This window comes from Rhinatrema bivittatum, chromosome 6 (genome assembly GCF_901001135.1).
Source record: "Rhinatrema bivittatum chromosome 6, aRhiBiv1.1, whole genome shotgun sequence".
NCBI lineage: Eukaryota > Metazoa > Chordata > Amphibia > Gymnophiona > Rhinatrematidae > Rhinatrema > Rhinatrema bivittatum.
This window is the reverse complement of record NC_042620.1, coordinates 85955458-85973592: the sequence shown is the minus strand read 5'-3', so window position 1 is coordinate 85973592 and position 18135 is coordinate 85955458. Positions and strand designations below refer to the sequence as shown.

At 44.2% G+C, this 18135-nt stretch overlaps 1 protein-coding gene across 1 annotated transcript in view; it reads left to right on the top strand.

Moving 5' to 3' along the window:
* CCDC148 (coiled-coil domain containing 148) overlaps nucleotides 1-18135 on the top strand; it is a 460662-nt gene that overhangs the window by 136654 nt on the left and 305873 nt on the right. The window contains exons 4-8 of the mRNA XM_029605544.1: nucleotides 4583-4686; nucleotides 10234-10316; nucleotides 11069-11232; nucleotides 11988-12083; nucleotides 12176-12357. Coding sequence (XP_029461404.1) covers nucleotides 4583-4686; nucleotides 10234-10316; nucleotides 11069-11232; nucleotides 11988-12083; nucleotides 12176-12357 — 629 coding nt within the window. The remainder of the gene's footprint in view (nucleotides 1-4582; nucleotides 4687-10233; nucleotides 10317-11068; nucleotides 11233-11987; nucleotides 12084-12175; nucleotides 12358-18135) is intronic.

Below are 18135 nucleotides of genomic sequence, written 5' to 3'. Positions count from 1 at the left end.
CTCAAATGACACAGAAAGATATGATCTCTCTTTGTGAATCCCATGCAGTCTTATCAGTAATCTTTGAGGAGGTGCTGAACAGGAAGATCCTGGAGGCAGTGAGCCTCCATTGGTGCATTGGCATCAACAGCAATGCAAATGGATGTCCAACTCATCCTGGAAATTCTCAGAGTACTGGCTGCAATTTTATCAATGCCAGTGCCCAGAGCAGCATCAATATCAATGCCACTTCAATGTCTATTTCTAGTGCATCAGGGAATTAAGCAGAATATAAATTGTCAAATAAATAAATATATACATTGGGATCTGGACTCCCTCAGTCAGTTGAGGGCCTTTCAGAGGTCTTGGCTGCCAGGCAGTTGTAGACTCTGGCTACCTCACCAGCTCAAACGTCAGAATTGAAGTCTAAGCATTCTTGGGGGTACGATTATGGATCTAAGGACTATTCTGATCAGGAGGAGTCGACCAATCTCCCTTCAGACCCTTTCCTCCATAAGAAACAAGAAAGTTCCCACCAGAGGTCCTCTCTCTCAGTAACTTTATTAAAGGAATTTATGAGAATATTCTTTTTCATTTGGAGAAGGAAAAATGCAGGGAGAAGTTGCTGGACCTCCTCCAATTTCTCAACCTCCCTCCCTCCCTGAAGAATGTCATGGCAGTGTCCATCCATGAGGTATGTATAGATAAGATTGTGGGAGACTCCCCTCTCTATAGCCCCTGTGAATAGGAAGAGAGACCGGATTTGACAAATACCAAATATCTCATCTTTTACTGTCAATTTCAAGAAGTACAGGGCTTATTTCTTGGAGCTCCTCTGCGAAGGACTCCTGCACACTTGACACTCTTGGGAGAAAGATTTATCATAATTCTGTTCTAACTTCCCACCTAGCATTCTACCAGCTCTTAATGAGCCAGTATTTGCACAACATTCTGCAAATGGTCAAGGATTTGTCAGACTTTCTCCTTCAGGATAAATTGGATGATCTGATATCACTAATGGATATGGGTAAGGACTGTGGAAAATACTTGTCAGGTTGACCTATTTTGTTTCTGAAATAGTATTAAGAGCCTCTGCATTAGGTATTGGTGCTCGTATACTCTCATAGCCATGGGTCTCAGATCTGAGATCAAATGTTCAAGATGGGCTTGCTGATATGCCCTGAAAGGGAGATATTTTCGTTAGAGATAAAGTCAAGAGAGCAGTAGAACAAATTAAAGACTACTGTTCTATGTTTATGACTCTCTCTGCAGCCTCTTTTGACCTACACTCCACATTCTCCAGGAGGTATTTGAGTGGGGTGCCAAGGAGATACTGCAATCCACCGAAGACGCATTATCCCCACCTTCTTATCCCTGACAACAACAGGATCCTCATGCTCATTCAAAATAGAAGAGAACTCCTAAGACATAGACAGCTCCCCAGTCAAAACTGGAGATGGGATTTTGACAGAATCCAGAAAAACATGGCCAGTATTTCATTGTCCATTCTGGACACACTTGTTGGTGAGAAGGCTGAGATTTTATGTAAACCATTGGCCCTGTATAACCTCTGACAGCTGGGTCCTAAGTATAGAGCAAAATGGATAAAGACATCACCTATTGAAAATGCTACTAAACTGCCCACCAAGAGCTTATCATTACATCTCTCAGTATCAGGATTTTTTACTGAAGAAACTCTCCTCCCTCTTAGAGCCCCAGGCAATCAAACCTGTTCCCTCAGAAGAAAGAGGTCAGGAATTTTATTCCAAATATTTTTTGATCCTAAAGAAAACAGGAGCACTGCATCCCATCCTATATCTTAGGACCTTGAACAAATTAGAGAAAGTACAAGATGGTTTCCCTGGGAACCATAATTCCCTTCCTTCAAAAAGTAGATTGGCTGTATTCCCTGGATTTAAAGGCTTCTTTTATCCATAAAGACATACTTCCTGTGACTTAGATGTATTGCATATTTGTAATAGGAAGACACCAGTATCACATTCTGTCCAGCCTACCATCAGCATCTCCAGTATTCACAAAATATCTAGTGGTGATAGTGGCACTGCTTCACAAATTGTGGATGCATGTGTTTCACTATTTGAATGATTGGTTGGTCAAGAGCTCTTCTCCAGAAGGTACAAAAGAATCATTAAGCAAAGCCACCTGGTTGTTGGAGTTGCTAGACTTTGTCATAAATTACTTCAAATCCAAATTAAGTTTGTGATCTCAACTGGAATTCATAGGAATTCTAGCAAAAATCTTTCTTCTACAAGTGAGGATTGTCACCCTGATGTTCATGATAGAAGAAATAAAAAAGAGTCAGGAAATGTCAGCATGAGACATGTTGAGAATGTTGGGCCTTAAGCATCAGTAGTACATCTTCACATAAGATAGACCAGTGGACCCTATGATTCAAGTGGCTTCAAGTCACACAAAATCTAAAAGATGGCATCCAAGTTACCCAGCAGCTCAAGGACTCTCCTGTCTGGCAAAAAGGATATCCTTCCAAATTCCTCCTCCTACCTAAATTGTCCTAGCCATGGATGTGTCAACTAGAGCTGGGCGGACACCCAGGGACTGTACACCCAAACCTTTGATCTGCTCAAGAAAAGCTTCACCAAGTAAATTTCCTGAAGCTAAGGACAATACTAAATGCCTTGAAGGCTCTCAGAGAGCAGTTGGCCAACAAATTTTTTCTAGTCCAGACAGAGAATCTGATAGCTGTATTCTATCTGAACTAGCAGGGAGGAAGAGGTTAGTACCTCCTGTGTTAAGAAGCTGGAAGAATATGTAACTGGACTGTCTCACAGAGGATGACCCTTGGAGTCATATATCTGCCAGGCAAGGAGAATATTTTGGATGACAAATTTTGCAGTTACCTAGAACTACACAAATGGTCCTTGGACAAGTAGAGTACACCAGTGATGAATCTGTTTGTTTGCATATCTTCCGAACAAGATGGCTCCTTAGTTTTATTCAAGAAGCAGGTCAAAAGACAAGCTAGTCTCGGACTTCTTCTCCCTGGAGTGGGGGATGGTCCTTTTTACGTATTTCCCACAATTCCTGAAATGGCAAAGGCTCTCCTAAAACTCAGAAGAGACCAGGGGACTATGATTCTCATAGCCACTATTGGCTGAGACAGGTTTGGTTCCCTCACCTTGGTGGTGAAGATGAAAACAGTCAAGGAATTCAAAAGGGCATGGATAAACACAGGATTCCTAAAGGCTAGAAGTTAGAAATAAAGAAAAGAGTACATGGGAGTAACTGGGGGTAACTTGCTGGTGTGACAGTTGCTACCTTAAAAAAATAACAGTATCAAGGCTTAATGCAACTCCATCATTGCTCTCTTCTCCAATGGCAATGAGTGAGAAAAAGGAGAATTGAATTCCGACAGCAACCAACAAGGGCCCCAACTTTTACCATTTGGGGAACAAATAAACTTGGAGGGTAACTAGCTGTTGAGGTGCTTACTATCCTTAATCACTAACCGGCCGATACAGTACACGCACGTCAAATCCGGCCTTTATGGGCGTGGCCGGGCCTTGTGCGCGCCGAGCCTATTTTAAAAAAGACTCAGCCATGCGCGTAAAGGCCGGTACGTGCAAACGTGCTGGCCTTCCTGCAAGGGGGCGGGCCTGGGGCATGTTCTGGGTGGGGGCGAGCCAAGACAGTGGCATTGATTGCTGGCCTGGAGGTTCGCGCGCTGGCTGGCTGCCGGTGCATGCAACTTACCTCAGGTCGGGCCTTGAAGTAAGTTGGGTAAAAAAAATAAACGAAAAAATGTAGGAATTAGGGGTTGGGGAGGAGAGGGGAAAGGGAAGGAAAGTTAGGGTAGGTGGTAGGGAAGCGGACTGGGAGGGAACTGGGGAAGCGGACTGGGAGGGAACTGGGGAAGGCTGGGATGCGTTGCCGCGTGAAATTTGCAGAAATGTACCCCCTGGCCGCGCGCACATGCACGCACGGATTACAAAATCCAGTGCGCATGTGCGCGCGGCCCAATGATATTAAAACATACACACTCCGGCGCGCACATGTTATAAAATTGGCGCATGCCGGGAAGCATGCCGGGAAGCACACGCACATGGACGTGAGCGCACACCTTTCAAAATCTACCCGATAGTTTTTTGAAGGCATGTTTTGTTGTGGCATTGCATCAGGGTAGCAAGCGATATAATCCACAGTTACTAAAGTACACTGCAATTTTACTTTTCCTCAAATGACTGAAGGGCACTATTTAAAAAAGAGCAATTGACTGCCTTTAAAATTGTTATTGTACAGCTGAGTCTCTCTTTAAATGAGGACTGTGTTTTATATACCTCATGTGGATTCAAATATGCAGTACTTTGGGTAAAACTATTATACACATGTGATAATTAGAAAAATAAATGTGAGTATTTCTCTGGAATTGAACTTCACTTATGAAATAACTGGGGCTTCTTCATAATGCAACATCAGCATTCCAGTAAGGCTGATCATAGAAATAATTTCTCTCCTGGAAAACCTGGCTGTGAAGAAATAAAGCTGAGTTGAGTTTCTGAAAAACTGAGAATTCTCATAAATCATGAAACGTTCATAATAATCTTCCTTTCATTTCTGGTCTTAGATTAAAAAAACAGAACAAGCTTCAAAGAGCAGTAAAGAACAAATGCTGATGAAACAGCATTGTCAGGTATGGTGGCAAGAACACAAAAGATTGAATGAAAAAAGGTAAGAAATTGGAAGCCTAATTACTAAGTACCCACTGTCATTTTTGTGATTTATTAGTGACAGTCGTAAAAGTAAAACACCAACTATTAGAATGACTAGGAACAATATACAGTTAGACTTATTGTTCAAACTGCCTGCCAGTAAAGAGTAACTAACTAATTAGACTGCCTATTAGATGTATCATGTACTGGATATGTGGTTTATATAAAGGCTACCTGTCCAGAGAGATCAGGAATGTACGTTCCAGAGGTGGTCTTAATTAACAGGTGTGATTTTATTCTATGCCATATAGAATGTGTAATGCTGAAAATAGTGAGTCTATCAAATTTTGAACTATAACACTGCTTGCTACAAGCTTTACTTTTTTGCTGTGAGATTAATTATCAAAAACACAGAACACTGCACTGTTCTCTTTCTTGCTCCAGAATATGATGTACTTTGTATGGATGATACCCTAAAACAAAGGATTCAGCATACTTGCTTTCTACTGAAATAAGAGCTGTGGATTTACAATAAAGCAATATTAAGTTATTCCTATAAATCATTCATTGTAAGGAATACCTGACCTGTGGCCATACAAAACATTATGAAAATCTGATTAGAACATGAAATTCCAAATTACAGTCTGTACATGGTTATTATATCTGCAAGGCCCTATTATTCTGCCAAGATTAATTCATTCATACAGTAGGATGTCAAGCATTTCAGAACCTTAACATTCTTATTTTAATGGTTCTCATTTCTTAAGAATGAGTAAGGTGACATTTGTACAAGATGCAGCTTGCTTGTGTATGTATGTATATTTTTAAGGTTACAAAAGAAAATAACAAAGAACACCCAATTCTGTTTTGCCCTCTGGCGGCCAAATAGCAAATATTTGGATTTTATCAAATGATAACTGTTGCCAAAGTAAATTGTCAAAAGATATATTAAATGGCCTGAATATAGATATGTATAACATGCAGGAGGAGGAGCCATTATTGTTAGCCCATAAATACCCTCTACTGTGCCTACAGACTTGCTCAGAAATGCCTGGTCACCCAAATATATATGTTTTTTATTTACTTCCTCAGAACCAAATATATTTTCTTTTGTTTCACGCTAGCATACGTCCAAGCCCAAGTGCTGCCACACCCTTAAAGGTGAATTTTAAAAGGCAGGCACATGCCAAAATTGGGAGATGTGCATGCATGTTGTCTGATCCCCGGGCCTTTCTGCTATCACATGATAGGGGCAAGGACAGGTCAGCGCCATTTTGAAAGATTGCACCAAATGGGCCCAGGGCTAGGGTCACCCCTTGCCCCATCGCTGGAGCTGCAGCAGATTTTTGAAGATTTGGGGGGGGGGGGGAGCTTGGGGGTGCCACTGAACCCTCATGATTTTTAAAAAATGCATTTGGGGGATGGGAGGGAGGAGAGGGTGAGGCACTCTACCCCAAATATTTTTGGTTACCTATTGGGGTGGGGATGGGAGGAGGGGGTGCCATTCACAGTTTTTAAGTATTTGGAAAAGGGGGGGGGCACAGTTTATTTTTTGATAACAGGGTTGAGGGGTTGTGGGGGCCATCTCCGTGTATGGACGATTTTCTACTTTTCATACTTTGAGGTATCAGGGTAGCCTTGAGTGACAGTCCTGGGTTCAGTTGAGGGTCAGCCATGATTCCTGGCTCAACCGCCATTTTTGACATCAATTTTCTTATGCCTTCAGCAGTCAGCCCTTGAAGTTGGGGCCACTATTGCACCTAAAGAGCTATTAGCCACACTGTTTTGTCCCACAGTATTTGGCTGCGAGACAAAACAAAAACTATACAGCCACAATGTTGTACGGGGCTGAGACCACTATCGCAGCAATCACTCCCTCCCCCCCGGAATAGTGGGAATCCTCCTGTGAAAAAAAGTTGCACTTAATTCATCTAGGCCTAAGTAATTTAACTGTGGTTCGCAGCAGCTACAAATATTGCAACATCTTGTCCCAAGTTTTATTTTTACAGTTGAACATAAGAAGCAATGAACTTGGACAAAAGTTCCATACAAATTTTGTTCACGTGGCTGTGCATGTGCAAATGTTTTCCCTTGCAGAAAGTGTGAGATTTAAGCAAAAGATGCATTAATTAAAAATTGTATAAGCAAATTCACTTTCATTTTTTTTCCATAATATCTTTATTCATTTAATAAAGAGTAACCCAAATACAGATACATGCCATGTTGTGACCAAACACTGAGTAAATTAAACATTAAAAGAAGAGCAATGACCATTAATATACAGGCAGATCACAGACATATTTATTTATTTAACAGTTTTATATACCGACCTTCATAGTAAATAACCATATCGGATCGGTTTACATTTAACAAGGGTATAACTGGAGTAGCAATTCAAGTGAACGAAGATAACAATAGGTAGGAATGTCAAAGTTACAATCAACAGGGGAAGAGAACTTGGAAGCTTGCAACAAGCTGGAAGGAAGATAATGCAAGAAAAAATTATAAAGAATTACAACGTATTACCAAAGAGCGTACGGGTTAAAGCTTAAAAGGTGCTTTAACCTGGAAGTTTAACCTAGAAGTTTTGGAGTCCATTGTTCATGAGTATAAATGCCAGACTGGGTTAGATTGAGGACAACTAGTGAAAGACTGGTGGATCGGCGAAGGCTTGGTGAAAGAGCCAGGTGACCCCCCCCACCCCCACCCCCCATGCTGTGATCTAAGCAGAGCAATATAACAAAACTATCAGGAGCTGCTCATCACATTTGGGAGCTGAATAGATTAATCACCTCATTATTCATAGTTGGACTATTGTGATGTGACATATGATATAGTATTCCGTGTCAGAGGAAATCTAACCTTTAAAGCGGAAGGCAGACTATCAATGAAAGCTCACCGTATGCTGGGGAAGTATCTACTGCTCTTCCCTCCAAAACCCATGCGCCATGTACGAAATCACTTTCTTTTTTTTTTTTTTTTGCAAATTAATTAGAAAAATAATTTGAAATTTCTGAAGAGAATAATTGCTATACTCTGTTTAAAAAATCTCCTTCCCTGAATCCCATCTTTAGAGGTCTGTGCTGTATTTATGCTTTAAATGTATCCATCTGATATCTGTATGACATTCTGGTAGGAATCACCATAACAGCGTCCTGATTTACAGAGTAATAATTTTGGGAATGATTAAGTACAAGTGACTTTCATAAACTCCAGATACAAATCTCTCCTCAGAAATGATGTAAAGTTCAGAAGAAAAAGGGTATATGCATAATTTTAGCAGACAACTAAAAAGAGTTTGTCCTATTGCTGCTTTGTTTCTAAACATTTTCTAAAGTAAAAGATTATGGGCCGGATTTTAAAAGCTCTACACACGTAAATCGCCTTACGCGCGCCAAGCCTATTTTATAAAGGCCCAGCAACACGCATAAAGCCCCGGGACGCGTCTGAGTCCCAGGGATTTACTAAAGGGGCGGTCTGGGGCGGGGCCAGAGGCTGAAGTAATTTCTGAAATAAAAGAACAAAGAAGAAAAAGGTAGGGGGGAAAGGACGGGGGAGGTAGGGGAAGGGAAGGTGGGGTGGGGAAGATTTCGGAGAGGCTAGGAGGAACAGGGGAAGGCAGTGTGGCTTGGCACGGGCTCAGCGCGGGCTTGGTGCGCACAAGGTGCACAATTGTGCACCCCCTTGCACACACCAACCCCCGAATTTATAACATGCGCTCGCCTGCGCACGCATGTTATAAAATCGGACATACATGTGTGCGCACCTGGTAGCGTGTGCACATGTACGTCCACGCGCAGGTTTTAAAATTCAGCCCATGGGCCAGATTTTCAAAAGGTTACGCGCGTAAATTTATTTATTTTATTTATTTAACAGTTTTTTATACCGACCTTCATAGTAATAACCATATCGGATCGGTTTACATTTAACAGGGAATAACTGGAGTAACAATTCAAGTAAACGAGAGCTAAACAATAGGAGGGAATAAGTCAAAGTTACAATCAACAGGGAAAGAGAACTTGGAAGCTTGCGACAAGCTTCCAAGTCATACGCCCGCCGGGCCCAAAGTCCCAGGACGCATATAAGTCCCGTGGCTTGCAAAAGGGGCGGTCTGGGGGCGGGGTCAGAGGTTCCCGGCACAGCGGCTATTTGCTGTTGTGCCAGGGATCGCGCGCCAGCCGACTGCCAGCGCGCGCAACTTACTTCAGCACCCCATTGAGCGCGCAGACCCCCAATTTTATAACATGCGCACGCCTGCGCGCCAATGTTATAAAATCGGGCATGCATGTGCATGCGCCGGGTAGCGTGCGCACATGTACACCCGTGCATACCTCTTAAAATCTACCCCTATACCTGTATACTTGCAGGTAAGACAAAGAAGAAGTCATAAGGAAAAAAGATAAATCTTGGTTTCAAAGATCCTTAGGCAAAGCTGTTCAAAATTCTATAAAAACTCATGCAGTTTTTTAAAAAATTCTGCATTCTGATTCTGTATTCATCTTATACCTAGGAAAAAATCTTTCACTGCTTTATTTTAATACTTGCAAAAAGTGCTTGGCATTGCTCAGGTATTCTATCTATAACAGCCTGTGAGAGTGTGTCTGTGCCTGTCGGTGTGGGGGCCTGGGCCTATGTGACTGGATGTGTGTGTGGATTCCACTACCTGACTTTGGGTGCCTGTTCATGTGTGTTTGCCTGTGTGTGCATATGGGGCAGCCTGTGTGTATGTGTGTGTGTTCCTGTGCATGCCTTTGCCTCTGTGTGTGTGTCTGTGCCTGCCTGTATGTGTGCACTCCTGCACATTTGTGATTCTGCTTGTGTGTAGAGGACCGTGCCTGTGTGGGTGTTTCTGCCTGTGCTTGCCTGTGTATGTGCATATGCATGTGCTAACCTGTGTGACCCTTTGCTTGCTTGTGTGAGTTTGTGTGCACTTCTGTGAGCTTATGTGCACTTTTGCAGTTATGCCAGCTTGGGTGCACACTTAAGTGAGCTTGTGCAAGCTTATGTAAACCTATGTGTGTGTGTGCCTTCAAATCAGCAAACATTACTCAGTGCTGCTCAGGTTATCTGGTCAATAACTGCCTGTGTGTGTATGTGCTCCTGTGTATATGCTTCTGTGTGTGTGCGTGTGCCTGTGGGTGTGGCGCCTGGTCCGCTGAGTGTGTGAGGGAGCCTTTGTGTGTGTTTGATGGAGCCGGTTTCTGTGTGTGTGTGTGCAACATTGCTTTACAGACAGAGCATTTTGTTTTTGCAAAGTGCATCTTCCACTGTTTTGGCGCCACCTGGTGGCCACAGACAAACACAATAGTGTGACTGACTGATCAACTGACACAAGCCTTTTATACATATAGATTAACATCACAATGGTTTGTACAATTGAGGGATAACTTTAAAGAACTACTTAGAAAATTGCTTTTACAAATATTCACAATTTTTCTGGGTTTTTTGCAGACATTTTGCTTAATTCTTAATCTTTCACTTTATATATATTTGATAATTTATATAATATATATACAGTATATATGATATAGATTTGTCTAGCTGACAACTGTGCTATACATTTTAGACAAAAACTGGAATCTGAAATGCAAATACTCCTGGAAGAACAAAGCATTGGATGGCAATTTTTTTTGGACATGAAGGATTTTGGTAAGACCTAATACTGCTATTATAGGCAGTATTTTTAATTTTCTAAATGTAAGTATTTTCAGTTGAAAGGCTAGAAAATATTAACAGTGTTTGGGATAATTTTATATATGTTTTCAGTGTTTTACATGCAGACTTTACTCCAAAGTTTCTAAGCGCACTTATGTGTATAAGTTTGCTTTGAAAATTCATCCTTAAGTTCTCAAATAAACATTTTTCAGACTGGTCTTCCACTAAGACCCACATCTTTGACCCAATTTTCTGAACCCTCTACGAAGGATTGTTTTATATACACCAGGAACACAACTGGGTCTTGAAATATTCACAAATGGGATTTCCTATACTGGATCCCAGTGCGTCATTAAATGCAAATTCTGATTTGACTGTAAACTGTTCTAATCCTGTTTATTGTAATCTGCCTTGAGACCAACTTTGGGAAATGGTGGAATATCAGATGTTCCTAAATAAATAAATAATGACAAACCTACCAGCAAATAGTTAGACCTTGTCTATCAAGGGCATAACTTGGGTGGGTGAACTTCTGCACATACTTTTTAAAATAAAGAAGTATTCACTTAAGTTCAAACTCTGCCCCAACTCTCCCCCCACTATCTCCCATAATGTCTCTTAGCATTTCATATAAAAGTGTGCACCTAGTTTTAAGTGTATAAATTGCTTTTAAAATCAGGTCCAAATAGTGTAAGGATGTAAATGTCATGGTATGTAATAAAATTTATGTGTTTGTCTAAAAATAGAACAACACTTATCAGAAGAGAGAGAAACATACAAAACAGGTACTGTACATCCTATCTGGCAATTAAGAGAAGATTTAAAACAACGGTTGTTTGAACTGCAGTATCATTCCCAACATCACTCTCAAATGGAATACGAATTTAATCCAACCAGTATAATAGAAGAGGTAGGTAATGTAACCTTATGTATTTATAACTTTAAATTTTTGTTATTATTTTAATTAAAATGACAAGAATTCTTGATAGCAGGATTGTTTTGTACTTAAGTATCTGAGACTTCCACTTTTTATTATATAACACTGTATACCTTTGGCATAAAATAAATGACAAGTTCAAAGGTTTGAATCTGGTCCTCTAGTTCTGGGCAGTCATATGTAGCAGCTATAGGATTGATTCACACCTTATCTGGTTACAGGTATACATCGAATAGAAAGAGCAGCTAAAGGTATGTGCAGGCTGGCATAGAATGTGTACTTTAAGCCATGTTAAACTGAGGAGTTCTCATGGGTATGTTTAGGTCGAGGGAGTAAAACAAGTAGTGCCCATGGGTTTTCAAAAGTATGCTTGCTGTTTAAACTCCTTCCCCCACAAATAGAAGGTACAAGGTACACAGCTGCTTTTAGTTTACATATTTTGCTGTGGCCCATTTTCACAGAGAAATCATCTCAACAGTTTCTCTTTGAAAATTAGCTACAAAGTACATGTGGCATAAGGACCCATGTACATTAGAACTATGAGGGCTGTTCAGAATTGCTCCTATTTGTCATAAGAAGAACTGAACAATCAGATTAAATCATTCAGATGGGTTTCAGCAATAAAACCCCCCTTCTGCACAAGATATTCAGGGGCAGAAAAGGTTTCAACTTACTACGTATATCACTGGATATAAAAACTTGTATTTCTGTATGTTCTCTAATACTAGGTAGAATTTGTCAAAGAACAACAAAAAGCAATTATTGAAAGGCTTAACTCTGAACAACTGATGATGGAAAACGAATTAAAAGAATGTGGAGCTAACGTAAGGTTAATAACAATATGACTTTTCAAACATTAGGATTTAACAAAACTATAGGTTTTTTGATGGGATATTGAAACTATTTTTTCCTGCAGATATTAGTACCAACATCCGAAGAGATAACTCACCTTACTCAAGGCATTCCTCTGATGCTACAGAAATTAGAATGTCCCTATCCTGATTTGAAAGCATCAATCTTAAAAGAGTTTAACGATCTCATACAGGAATATAAATCCAAACTACAAGAGATTGATGAAAAGTTAATCAGCATAGACAGGTAATGAAACAGCTTTGTTTCATTTGTTTGTTTAAAGCTTTTACTAACATTTCTATTTCTACTGAATATTTTTTAGTTAGAAATTAGGGTACTATTTTTCTCTCTGAAAAAATCGTTTTTTATTCTCTAAAGACAAGGTGAGTTACTAGTCACGCAGAAGGGTAATGTCATTGTAGCTTGGCACTGATCAGACTCCCTTCCAGAGCTTCCTAAAAATAATTAGAAATCCTTCTGGGAATGAATGCACTCTTATGTCCCTGCAGTATGCTTTATTTCATCTTTTTCAGGGCAGTGATACAGATGTATTTTTCAGAGTAGTATTCCTTTGCTAACAGCTTTTTCAACTATATTTTTTCAATTTTTGTCAATTTCTTAGGCAATTTTCCTCCAAAAACTCTTTGTGACCTTTCTCACTCTCTAAACAGGATTTTGAATCTCTTGAATTGTTCTTGTTCTTTTGTCTTTCCCTGTTGTTGAGCTTACTTTTGACCATGACTCCTACTGGAGCTCCCAGTCATTTTTTATCTTTTTGAGGCATCTTCTAAGTTTAAAATATGTTCTTTTAAAATTTTGCTTTGTTTATTTTCCTCAGTGTTCAAGAAAAAGGCTATTGGCTTCCATTGTTATCCTAAGTGCAAGCAAAGGATGTCCATCATAGATCATTACCATACCTGATACAAGTATTAGGGGAGGACTTGATTGCCCTTGGTGACTAAGGATGTCACCAAGAGTAATCAAGATCCATAAGATGAGACTGCTGTCTTTTCTTTAGGAACTGAAGAAGATTGAATCCATTGAACAGATGCCAAAGACCATCATGAAGCAGAAGGACCATGGAGCGGCACCATCCACTGGTGACAAGGAAATGCAGATAGAGGCATCAACTCTTCAGCACCAAAACTAAAGGAGAGGCCCCAAAGACAAGAGATATCTCGCTCTTTCAGCTTGCACTTTGTTGCGATTCCGGGTCGGCCCCGGAATCTCCACCTACCCCGTCGGGGTCCCGGTCCTTGTCCGCCGCCCCCGGGGACCTCTGCCGCTGCAGGCCCGGCGTCTGCCCACCTCGCCCGGGCCTGCAGGCTCTTCTGCCGCCGCGTCTTCGCTCCGTCGGAGCAGCCGGCGTCCCGCTGCGGCTAGCCCCGCCCCCTAGACGCGCGCCCCTCCTTTCTATTTAAAGGGGCCAGCGCAGGAAAACTCGAATCCTTCGGGCTGTGACGTCAGACGCTGCAGGGCTATTTAAGCCCTGCAGTCCAGGACCTCCCTGCCTTGCAACGAGATTCCCAGGTTCTTCCTGCTTCCAGTTGCTGGGTTCCTGCTTCGTCTCTTCTTCCTCTGGCTCCTGACTCGGATTGGCTTCGGTGATTCTCTGGTTCCTGACTCGGTTTGGCTTTCGACGATCCTCTGGCTCCTGACTCGGATTGGCTTCGGTGATTCTCTGGTTCCTGACTCGGTTTGGCTTTCGACGATCCTCTGGTTCCTGACTCGGCCCGGCTAGCGGTGATTCTCTGGTATCGACTTGGCCTGGTGAGCGACGTTCCTCGGGCTCTCGACCTTGGATTTCTTCAGGACTCCGTCTCCGAGGTATCTCCTAAGTCCCAGCGGCCGGGTTCCTACGGGCTCCTCCTGGGGGGACACCGGCTTCCAGGGTGAATCTCCTAAGTCCCAGCGGCCGGACTCTTACGAGCTCCTCTCGGGGGAGTACCGGCTTCCAGGGCGAAGACCTTCTACCACCAGGCCAGTCTCACCTTTTCTTCAACTCCCTGACAAGCCCTTGGTCGCATAGGGCCTTCCGTGGTTTCTTCCGCCAGCCATCCTCGAGTCCGCCTCTGCCGCCTTCCGATCGGCACCAGTGCTGAGAACCCTCTCAGCCTCCATCCATCCATTGGTCCCGATCGGTCCAAGGGTCCACGAAGTCAACACACTTAGCATCAGATTCTGAGTGCTCATGCACAGAAGCAAGGGGTCATGACACACAGAGGCTTGACCAAAGAACTCAAAGCAATCCCCCAACAATGGAGACAGAAAACACTTTGCTAGACAGAGTTGTCAGCCAGATCCTCACGAGTCACCCCTGAATCAGAGTGTAGTGAACAGCTTTCCTTGAGAAAATGACCTCTAAATGAATAGTAAATATAAAAATGTCTCACGGTAGATAGGTCAGCAGCAGTTCTTCACAATAAAATTGCAAAAATAATTCTTCATAGAGAAGATACTTTGTATTTGAAATAAGCTACCTAGAGATGTTGGGGCTACACTTTTCAATAAGACATTTCTACAATGACAAATAGGATCTCTAGTTTGCTCACCAATCTTCTTCTGGAACAGAATACTGGCACTCTTTCTGTTCTCAAGGAAAGTTTAACAGAAATGTACAAACATACTAACATAAGACATCTGCACAGAACCCACAGTGATGATTGCTTGATCCAGATGATATAAGCCTCCTGATGGAGTAGTGCAGCAGGGTCTGCAGGCAGGAAAACATGAGCTGAGATCCACCTAAGATGCTTTCGAGACAGCAGCGAGAGTTGCTGCAGCGGAGGTCCAAGAAAAGCTGGCAGATCTACCCTGTATGGGTAAGAATCTTTTTGGAGATAAGATCAGGGAAGTAGTGGCTCAATTGAAGGACCACCATGAAACCCTGTAACATCTGTCGGCTAATGCTTCCAACCCACCATCCTCCGTCAGGAAATACTATCCTCCTGCCTCGCAGGCCCGCACACTGCATGCTGATTCCAGAGGTTGTTCCCATCAGCATCTGGCCTCCCAGGCCTCAGCCAGTCCCCCAGCAGAGCCCGTCATGGGGTTTTGACTGGGAGTAAGGGAGTGTGGGCCAGATTGCCGTACCCTCGGCATCCTGCCCTCTGGTTGGAGGCAGGCTGCATCATTTTGCACGTTACGTCAGACCAGTGGGTTCTCACCATCATTCACCGAGGATACCAGCTAAATTTCAGGGACGTCCCTGCGGAATCTCCCCCACGTCCATCATGGGCTTCGTCTGCTCCTCAAGAAATACTTCTACCAGAGCTCTCTACCTTTCTAACGGCCGGAGCGGTGGAACCAGTCTCCCTCTACCAGCGGGGCAGGGGGTTCTACTCTCAATATTTCTTGACCTGAGAGCCTTGAACAAATTCCTTCAAAGAGAAAGGTTCAAGATGGTCTCTCTGGGCACCCTGATCCCATTCCTAAGAAAAGGAGACTGGCTCTACTCCCTCGACCTGAAAGATGCCCATGCCCACATTGCGATTTTCCCGGGTCATAGGAAATATCTTCATTTTGTGGTGGGAACAGATCACTTCCAGTATCAAGTGTTACCATTTGGCCTTTCGTAAGCCCCCAGGGTCTTCACCAAGTGCCTGGTGGTGGTAGGGGCACACCTCAGACGTCAGGGAGTACATGTGTTCCCCTACTTGGACAACTCGCTGTCAAAAGCACCATTCAGCAGGGAGCACTGCGCTCCTTACGTCTGACCATCCAGGTGTTGCAATCTCTGGGGTTTGTCATCAATTACCCCAAGTCCCACCTCAGCCCATCGCCACACCTGGGCTTCATCGGGGCTAGGCTGCACACTGTTCATGCCAAGGCTTTTCTGCCTCACAATCAAGCCCTTATCCTCTCGGCGCTGGCGAGCTTGGTCCACAGCCATCTGATGCTTCGTCTTTTGGGTCACATGGATGCGTCTGTCCATGACACCCCCTTAGCCTGCCTGTGCATGCGCAGGTTGCAATGGACCTTGTCGCAGTGGCAGCAGGTATCCCAGGACATCGGGGCGAGTGTCCACGTAACACTGCCTCTCCAACTCTTTATACTGGTGGGAGGATCTGTCCAACCTGGAGCAGGGGGGGGTCCCTTTTCAGGGTTCCCCGTATCAGGTGGTGCTTACCACTGATGCCTCCTCCCTGGGTTGGGGGGTACATGTGGACAACCTCCATATACAAGGTCGATGAACAGCTCAGAAAGCTCCATGTCAGATCAACTTCCTGGAGCTTCGAGCAATTCACTACACCCTTTGGACATTTTGAGACCATTTGTCCCAAGGGGAAGTCCTGATTCAGACAATCAGCTAGCAATGTGGTACTTCAACAAACAGGGAGGCACTGGGTCATTCCTCCTCTGTCAGGAAGTGCAGCAGATTTGGTCCTGGGCTCTGTCGCAGGGCATGCTCCTGAGAGCAATGTACCTGGCCGGAACAGAGAATGTGATAACGGACCATCTGAGTCTAGCATTCCACCCACACAAGTGGTCGCTGGATCCAGCAGTGGTGGCTCAGATCTTCCACCGGTGGGGAACTCCAGAGGTAGATCTCTTTGCCTCCCCCTGCGACTGCAAAGTGAGAAAATTCTGCTCTCTGTTCAGGACAGAAGGTCTTCCAGCCTTGGACGCCTTTGCCCGACATTGGGGCACGGGTCTCCTGTATGCATATCCTCCTCTTCTACTGGTCATGAAGAATTTTTTTTAAGCTCCAGCAGAACCAGGTCCTTGTGGCCCCTTATTGACCCAGACAGGTCTGGTTCCCGCTCCTTCAGGACCTGTCGGTCAGAGATCCCATCCATCTGGGGACATCTCCTGATCTGATCACACAGGATTGGGACAGACTGCGCCATCCAAATCTCCAGGCATTAGCCTTGATGGCCGGGATGTTGAATGCTTAGTCCTGCAGCCCCTGGACTTCTCTGACGATGTGTCTAAGGTGTTGGTAGCTTCCAGGAAGCCTTCCACCAGGAGGTCTTATCGACTGAAGTGGAGGAGGTTCTCCCTCTGGTGTGAGGGTCATGGCTTGGATCCTTTCACCTGCCCACTCCGAAGTTGCTTGACTATCTGTGGTAGGGATGTGCATCCGTTTTCCACGTATTTGTAATCCGCAACTTATTTTGTCCTATCTGTTAAATACGTGGGGAGGCGAAACGCATCACGACCCCCCACGTATTTAACAGATATCTGTTTTATTCGGCCTCCTAAATAAAAATTTAAACCCCCCACCCTCCTGACCCCCCCCCAAGACTTACCAAAACTCTCTGGTGGTCCAGCGGGGAGTCCAGAAGCCATCGCTGCACTCGTTTGCCGGTTTCATCACGGCGCCAATAGCCTGTGTCACAGGGGCTACCGGTGCCATTGGTCAGCCCCTGTCACATGGTCACCGGCGCCATCTTGTGCTCCTACCATGTGACAGGGGCTAACCAATCGCACCGGTAGCCCCTGTGACATAGTATGGGCAAAGGCTATCGGCACCATTTTGAGTCCTGGCATCGGACAGCAGGTCGCTCCGGGACCCCCGTTGAACCCACAGGGACTTTTGGCCAGCTTGGGGGGGCCCCCTGACCCCCACAAGACTTACCAAAAGTCCAGTGGGGGTCCGGGAGCGACCTCCTTCACACCGGCCGTCCGATGCCAATACTCAAAATGGCGCTGATCGCCTTTGCCCTCACTATGACACACATAGTGAGGGCAAAGGCGATCGGCGCCATTTTGAGACTCAAAATCGCTGTCCGATGCCAATACTCAAAATGGCGCCGATCGCCGTCATAGTGAGGGGAAAGGCGATCGGCGCCATTTTGAGACTCAAAATCGCCATCCGATGCCAATACTCAAAATGGCGCCGATCGCCGTCATAGTGAGGGCAAAGGCGATCGGCGCCATTTTGAGTATTGGCATCGGACGGCCGGCGTGAAGGAGGTCGCTCCCGGACCCCCGCTGGACTTTTGGCAAGTCTTGTGGGGGTCAGGAGGCCCCCCCCAAGCTGGCCAAAAGTCCCTGTGGGTCCAACGGGGGTCCCGGAGC